The sequence below is a fragment of the Diospyros lotus genome, chromosome 8, assembly GCF_014633365.1.
Source record: "Diospyros lotus cultivar Yz01 chromosome 8, ASM1463336v1, whole genome shotgun sequence".
Taxonomy (NCBI): domain Eukaryota; kingdom Viridiplantae; phylum Streptophyta; class Magnoliopsida; order Ericales; family Ebenaceae; genus Diospyros; species Diospyros lotus.
The window spans coordinates 2139166-2147665 of record NC_068345.1 but is presented as its reverse complement, the minus strand read 5'-3'; the positions used below and the strand labels follow the sequence as shown (position 1 = coordinate 2147665).

General features: G+C 30.0%; 2 protein-coding genes across 2 annotated transcripts; both read left to right on the top strand.

Annotated features, from left to right (window-relative positions):
• The first annotated feature begins 310 nt into the window (after positions 1-310).
• On the top strand, positions 311-5102 carry LOC127807693 (L10-interacting MYB domain-containing protein-like). The gene is made up of 4 exons (XM_052345731.1): positions 311-593; positions 824-900; positions 3942-4292; positions 4382-5102. Exons 1-3 carry the CDS (start codon positions 311-313, stop codon positions 4152-4154), a joined length of 573 nt encoding a protein of 190 aa, XP_052201691.1. The 3' UTR covers positions 4155-4292; positions 4382-5102.
• Positions 4206-4798, top strand: LOC127807692 (uncharacterized). The gene is made up of 2 exons (XM_052345730.1): positions 4206-4292; positions 4382-4798. Exons 1-2 carry the CDS (start codon positions 4206-4208, stop codon positions 4796-4798), a joined length of 504 nt encoding a protein of 167 aa, XP_052201690.1.
• Positions 5103-8500: the final 3398 nt, after the last annotated feature.

Here is an 8500-nt window from a genome sequence, read left to right as displayed (position 1 = left end):
ATTTTTATGAAAAAATAATACAATACAATACAACACAACAGAGAGTTGCTAAACTGATTGAAATACAGTAGAGTAAAGGAGAAAGCATATGTTTTCTCTCTAATTCCAATGTCACCTTAATTTCTTATTGATTTTATGCTTGCAATATGGGGACGGTCTGAGAGAAACAAATACTAAATATTTTATTTTATGCATGTCTCCGATGTTGGTTAAGGATTTAGGTACTATATTTAAGTTTATGTTTATGCATATGTTTACCAATGCATTTGAATTTTTGTGTCTCCCTTATTATATATTGGTTATGATATAGATGGATAAAGGAAAAAAAAAGATGAACAATATTTCCAATACGGGACGATACTCTGCTAAGTGGGATGACCAAGCACATCTACAATTTATAGAGCTGGTAAAACAAGAGATTCAAAAAGGAAATAGGCCAGGATCATTTATAAATAAGGATGGATGGAGAAATTTGGTCAAGAGTTTTAATGAACTATCAAGAAAATGTTATGACAACAAACAATTAAAAAATCATTGGGATTCTAGGAAAAAAGAATTGACACTTTTTAAGCAAATGATGCGAGGAGAGTCAGGTTTGGGGTGAGACGAAAGAAATAAGACTATTGCGGCAGATCATGATTGGTGGGAACAGAAAATAAATGTATTTCCTTTTGTTATCCATATGATAATTTTTTGATATCTTATATGCTATTTCATACAGTAAATGACAATTAGTTTGTGGGTTTATAATTTTGAAAATTCAAGAACAAAGATCTGTCCATCATATGGTTTCGCTATGATGGCTTGTTCTCTGATATTGCAGCAACTGGGGAAAAAGCACGAGCTCCATGTCAATACGAAGATCCAACCCAACTTTCGAGTACTGATAAAGAGGATGATGCAATTGACAACACTCAATAAATACATGATTATGGAGAGCCATTCGCTAGGGAGAATACTCCCAATTATGTCAGAATTAGTGACGATTTTAAGTGAAAATATATATTTATCAAGTTGAATATATCTAACTATCTTAATTCAATTTATCATGTATAGTGAGTAGACAATTTAGAAAGAAGTGATGTGACAATTAAAGTCATTTTATTTAATTAATTTTTTAATTAATTAATTTAATAAAATAATGACATTTAAAAAATTAAGACTGCGTTATCTTTATTATTTTTAAGTTATTTTTAATTTTTAATTTTTTTAAATAATAAAAACGTATTCTCTTTACTGTTTTTAAAAATCTATTTTTAAAAATAAATAAAAAAATTATAAACAAAACTCAAAACAACAAAAAATTGTTTTGAGTGTTTTCATTCAAAAAAAACTCTAAATTCAAAATATATTTATTTATTCATATTTTATTATTGTAATAGAAAAAAATAATACAAAATTCATTAACTTTAAAATGTATATTTTTTAAATAATATATTAACATTAAATATTGTTAATTTACTAAATAATCAAATTTATTGAAAAAAATATCATTAAAAAATTATTTTCAAAATTTCAAACAAAACGCGTTTTTTAATTTTCTGTTTTGAGAAATAACAAAGATAATGCATTTTTAATTTTCTAGAAATAGACTACCAAAATAGAAAATTAAAAATAAATTCAAAACTCAAAACTAAAAAATGAAAAGTAAAAATAACGTAAACTAATAGTTTATTTTAAAAGTACACATTTGATATAAATTGAAAGTTTAGACATGATAATAACAAGTAAATTTATTATTAATTTTAAGTATATTTATTATGAATAAAAGTAACACCATTATAAATTTATATAAAATTATTATAAATTTGTATCTATCACATTAATTGGTGAGAATTATTTATTAAATATATCATCGAGTACAGTATTTACTTTAATTATGTCATCGGCCTAATTTAACTCGGGTTAAGGGGCACAATTTGGTAAAGGTGTTTAAATTGAAAAATTAAACTAGATGGGACCAAAAAATTGATTCTAACTCAAGAACAAATTTGGCTAATTTGTTATAACCGTTACAGTAACTTGGGAATCAAATCAATACCAATATTTATCTCAATTACAATCGTTGCAATAACTTGTTAGCTAAATACTTTAACATATCTCGATTATAACCGTTAGTGATATCTTGTTAACCAAGTGGTTAACGTTAACCAGGGCCGGTGCAAACGGTGCAATGGAAGGATATTTTACAAGAGTGGAGCTGAACCGTCGGTGGTATCTCATTGGCCAAGTGACTAACGTTAGCGATTAACGTTAACCAGCGCCAGTGCAACGGTGCGATGGAAGGACATTAAGAGGTTGTTTGGTTTAACAGTTTGACCGCGTATAAGCCATTACAGGAGCTGATCCGCTTGGCCGCGTTTGAAGCTTAAGCGTTTGGTTAAGCATTTCAGCTTATACACTAACCTGCGAAAAAGCTGCTATAGCAGCGTTTATCAAAAACTGCTACCCCCAGCTTTGCCAGAAAACGCTGGTAAGTTGACCAACAAAAATACAATACTGCCCTCAATTATTTTTCATATTTACACGCGTACCGTCCATTACCGTTGATATATCTTCTCCCCCCAAAGCTCTATTCTCTCCCATCATCTTCTCCAGCACCTCTGCGCTAATTCTTCTCTAGATCCGTCCTTACCACCTTCATCTTCTCCAGATCCGTCGGGCTCCTCTTCAGATCGGGCGTCGTCGTTGGTGGGTCTCTTCCTTCTCGCGCCATCGTCGCCTCTGCTCCCAGTCGGGCCGTCGCTAGCCACCTCCTTCTTCTTTCTTCCAGCAACCTCCTTCCTTCTTCCAGATCCTTTCCCCTCTAGTACATCTTGCGAACTCCTCATTCTTCTTCTTATCAGTTTATATATATATATATGTTGTGTATTATTTTCCTTTTCTTGTATTTATATGTATATATTTTATATATCTATTTTTTATGTTGTGTATTATATTTTTTCGAGACTGTTTGGATATCAATTCTATATATTTTTTTATTAACATATAAAAAAATATGTTGTGTATTTTTTGTATGTGAAATTTCTTTCTGTTGTTTTCTGTATGTCAAGTTACTTACATAAAAAAAACTTTCATTTCCGTTTTTTTTTTGGTATGTCAAGTTATGGTGACTCTCAAAAGATAATTATTTAGAAATGATATTACAAAAATTATATCTTTAAAGTTTTACAAAATTATATGAATTTCTAAATATGTTTTGAGTTAATAAAATATTAGTGTAATTTATAGGATGTAAATAGTAATTGTTATAATTTAGTAAAATTTAAGCATCTTGAGGTGAGTTACCCACAAATTTCATAAATATATCTATCCAAACTAAATAATATTAATTAATTTATAATTGTCTACCTAATATTAATTAATTCATTTAGATAATAATATATAAATATATTTATGTAGTAAGATATTGAATATTTTTAATTGAATAGGTAAGCCACATACAATTATAAAATTGGAATTCATTTAAAAAATGTTTGACTCCATAAAATGTCTAACTTAGAATTAAATAAATTACAATAGATGTCCTAACATTCAAATTAATTAAGTACAAGTAATAACCCACATTATGGAGAAATAATTTCTATATGAAGAGGAGAAAGTAATAATTTTTATAATTTTTATGGAAAAATAATACAATACAATACAACACAACACAACAGAGAGTTGCTAAACTTATTGAAATACAGTAGAGTAAATGAGAAAGCATATGTTTTCTCTCTAATTCCAATATCATCTTAATTTCTTATTGATTTTATGCTTGCAATGGGGACGGTCTGAGAGAAACAAATACTAAATATTTTATTTTATGCATGTCTCCCATGTTGGTTAGGGATTTAAGTACTATATTCAAGTTTATGTTTATGTTATAGTTTATGCATATGTTTACCAATGCATTTGAATTTTTGTGTCTCCCTTATTATATATTGGTTATGATATAGATGGATAAAAGAAAAAAAAAGATGAACAATATTTCCAATAAGGGGCGATACTCTGCTAAGTGGGATGACCAAGCACATCTACAATTTATAGAGCTGGTAAAACAAGAGATTCAGAAGGGAAATAGGCCAGGATCATTTATAAATAAGGATGGATGGAAAAATTTGGTCAAGAGTTTTAATGAACTATCAGGAAAATGTTATGACAACAAATAATTAAAAAATCATTGGGATTCTAGGAAAAAAGAATTGACACTTTTTAAGCAAATGATGCGAGGAGAGTCAGGTTTGGGGTGGGACGAAAGAAATAAGACTATTGCGGCAGATCACGATTGGTGGGAACAAAAAATAAAGGTATTTCCTTTTGTTATCCATATGATGATTTTTTGATATCTTATATGCTATTTCATACAGTAAATGACAATTAGTTTGTGGGTTTACAGGAAAATGAAAATTTTCGAAAATTCAAGAACAAAGATCTGTCCATCATATGGTTTCGCTATGATGGCTTGTTCTCTGATATTGCAGCAACTGGGGAAAGAGCACGAGCTTCATGTCAATACGAAGATCCAACCCAACTTTCGAGTACTGATAAAGAGGATGATGCAATTGACAACACTCAAGAAATACATGATTATGGAGAGTCATTCGCTAGGGAGAATACTCCCAATTATGTCAGAATTGGTGACGATTTGTTTCTAGAACCAAGCTGGCAACGAGAGACAACCCCGAGTGCTAAAAGGGTTAGGAAGGAAAAGATGTCCAGTGCCGCTATGTTGAGAACAAATATTGAAGAATTGATGCAATTATATTCGAATAGCACAAATACTTCACACTCAAATGCAGGACCAGATGCATAGAGTATTAAAAAATGCATGACTGTATTGAAGAGTCTCCACATCTTGGTTGGGAGTAGGCTGTGGAATTTTGCTTGCACTCTTTTTGCCAAGCTAGCAAATCGAACTGTCTTCATTAATCAACCAGATGATGAGGCCAGAATGTCTTGGTTGGACTATCTCTATCAGAGGGATAAGGAACATTGACCTCCATTATGAAAATGTTTTTTAATATGTTTGAACTAATTTGGGTTATGTTTGAATGCTACTAATTTGGGTTATGTTTGAATGCTACTAATTTGGGTTATGTCTAAGACTCTTGTTCCAAGTTTAGAAGTATTTTATGTTTGAATGCAATTGTTTTAAGTTTATAATTATTTTGTTTAATGTAGTTGGAATGAGTTAATGTTTGTGAAATTGCGTGGAGTAGTTAAGATTGGTAGTTTTGATACATCTAATGTTTAATGCTTTACTTACAGAGTAATGAATCATTCGGATAATGCATATGATGAAACAAATGATGAGCAAGATAATGCATAAGCAAATACCCAATCAATGTTCTTATTCAGGCAAGTTGCAGGGGTAATTCTAACTTATTACGTCAAGTATATGTTAAAGGAACCATGCCATACATCTCAATGGACAGGTCATATGGTTATTCAAGAAATATTACGTGGTAACGAAACTCGATGTTATCAAGATTTTCGCATGACGAAATCAATTTTCTTGGATTTCTATCATGATTTAACTGACAAATATGGTTTCACTCCCACACGAGGGATGTTTGTGCCTGATCAGTAGGAATGTTTTTGATGATATGTGCCCATGAGGCTGGAAATCGACTGATACAAGAAATGTTCAATCATTATGGTGAGACAATTAGTCGACGATTTCACAGAGTTTTGGTTGCTGTTAATAGGTTGGTTGCTGATATTATTAAACCACATCCTGACTACAATGCTGGAGTAGGATACCACAAGCCAACTAATCCTAAGTATTTACCATTCTTTAAGGTATCTATTAATACCTTCTCATAATGTGTGATTATTCTTAAGTTAATTGTGATTTAAAATTCAAATATATGACATTATATTGCAGGATTGTATTGGAGCTATTGATGGTACTCACGTAAAGGCTAGGCCGCCGCGAGGTTAAGAGATACCCTATATAGGACGCAAAGGATATCCTACCCAAAATATCCTTGCAATTGTGGACTTCAATATGTGTTTTACATTTGCATGGGCCCGGTGGGAGGGATGGCTGCACTCTCACCCTGCAATTAAAACACAATAAAAACAAATCATAATAAAACTTTTATATTTTTTTTATTTTAGTGAGAGGTTTATACTCGCCAGTGTACGAGTGCAGTTGTAGTCCAAATTTATATTTATATTTTCTGGATGAATCCAGGTCGTCCACTGAGAGATTTATTTATGGCAAAAGAAAAAGAATGTCACACACACGCACACGCATTTGGACAAATTGACAACAAGATTTTTTATGGTTTTGTTTTTAGACAACAGATACTAGAAAATAAAGTAAGGCAAAATTGAAATAAACATTAAACGTAAAAATATGAATTTGGATAGTGCTTGAGTTAAGACAATTTCAGTACCAACCCGTTGATTCCCAAATTTTAGCATATAAGATTAGCAACATTAATTTAATTTCAGATATGAGGGTTTGTTATTAAATGCAATTAGAGATGATGATAGTTCTAGGTTAAGCAATCCCCATACATGATATGCGGGATTCTAATTTAAGCAACTACCATAAATCCAATTACAATTAATATACAAAACAACTAAATTAATCATCCGGGTTTGGGTATGATAGCGTTTCCAGTTCTAGTAACTCTCATACATGGCATGAAAGCTCTAAGTTAAGCTTACGCTCCAATCCAAACCTAGTGATTTTTTAATAATTAATACACACTCATACTGAAATTTAAATTAATGTTACTTATTTAAAGCGCAGCTTTCTTTGGGAATCATTGGCATTGGACACTGTCCTTGCCTTAACCCAAGATTAGATTTAACTACTCATTTTTATTTGAAAGTTAATTGACAGAAATTTAAATGACGTAATTTAAATAAAAGAATTTAAATGACAAGAAATTTAAAAGCATAAACTAACCGGCCATTTAGGCGGTGGATAATTAAATGACAAGAATTAAAATTGCAGAAATTTAAAGGCATAAACTAACCGGCCATTTAGGCGGTGAATAATTAAATGACAAGAATTAAAATTACAGAAATTTAAAGGCACAAATTAACCGGCCATTTAGGCGGTGAATAATAAAGTAATAATAAATGACATAAGAATTTAAAAGAAAAAAGAAAAAAAAGTAAGATTATAAGAGAAAGTACTAAAGAAAATGAGAAAGAACAAGAACAATTCTCAAAGAGAGAATTATAAGGAAACAACTAAACTTTTATTCAAGAATAATAATCACACTTACAAATGCAATCAAGTGATCTATTTATAGGCCACAAGATGCAATACAAACCACACAATTTCAATTATTCAACTAGACATAATTATATCTAATGGGCACTCACACACTTAAAGTTAAATGGATTTTAACTATAATACACACCTAATATTAAGTGGATTTTAGCTAAAATACATACCTAATAAAGCACTCATAAAGTTAAATGGATTTTAGCTATAATATCCACCTAATAGTTAAATGGATTTTAGCTAAAAAACACACCTAATAAAGCTCTCACATAAAAAATAAAAATAGATTTCTATAAATTGGTTTTTAATCTTTATTAGGATTAAAAATAATTCTTGGGCCTTCTCCAAATAATATCTTCCATGGGTTGCTCAAATTGGGCCTTAATTCTTCATGGACTTTAATTTTTCATGGGCTTGATTTCTTCATAGGTTTGATTTCTTCATAGATTTGATTTCTTCATGGATTTGAATTCTTCATGGACTTGATTTCTTCATGGGCTTGAATTCTTCATGCCTAAAAAAAAATAATAATTTAATGTTATTAATAAATTATATATTATATATATGTATTACACATGGAACATATATATATTAGATTATATTATATATATATATATATTACATGCATGCATATAATGATGTATATGTATTATATATAATTTTATATATTATTATTATTATTATTAAATTTTACTTTAAAATTTCATTTCATTCATTTTTCAATTTAAACTTGCATATAATCATAAAATATATATTAATATCTAATTTAAACCATTTTTAAGATCGAAAGAAGGGTATAATTATAACAAAATTTTTACAAAATTAACCACTAATCAAGGGATCAGCTCATGATGCCAGGATATTCGGCGAGGCAATTCGTAGGTCAGATTTGAATTTTCCCCACCCAATGGGAGGAAAATATTATTTAGTTAATGCAGGGTATGCTTATATGACTGGATACATGGGGCCATACAAGGGTGAAAATATAAGATACCACCTTGAAGATTTTCGACGTGCAAGAACATCGCGTTTACGTGCACCAAGAGGACATAAATAGTCATTTAATTACTTACATTCTTCTTGCAAAATGGTTGTTGAGCGCACTTTTGGAGTGTGGAAGTCTAGATTTAGGATTTTAGGAGATATGCCTACGTACAATTTTGATACCTGATTAGTGGTTAATTTTATAAAAATTTTATTATAATTATACCCTTCTTTCGATCTTAAATATTGTTTAAATTAGATATTAATATATATTTTATG

Coding starts and splice junctions, on each gene's coding strand:
- LOC127807692 (XM_052345730.1), top strand. CDS start 4,206: ATGATGCGAGGAGAGTCAGGTTTGGGGTGGGACGAAAGAAATAAGACT. Junction 4,293..4,381: donor GGTGGGAACAAAAAATAAAG/GTATTTCCTTTT, acceptor GTGGGTTTACAG/GAAAATGAAAATTTTCGAAA.
- LOC127807693 (XM_052345731.1), top strand. CDS start 311: ATGGATAAAGGAAAAAAAAAGATGAACAATATTTCCAATACGGGACGA. Junction 594..823: donor AATGATGCGAGGAGAGTCAG/GTTTGGGGTGAG, acceptor CTGATATTGCAG/CAACTGGGGAAAAAGCACGA. Junction 901..3,941: donor GTACTGATAAAGAGGATGAT/GCAATTGACAAC, acceptor GTTATGATATAG/ATGGATAAAAGAAAAAAAAA.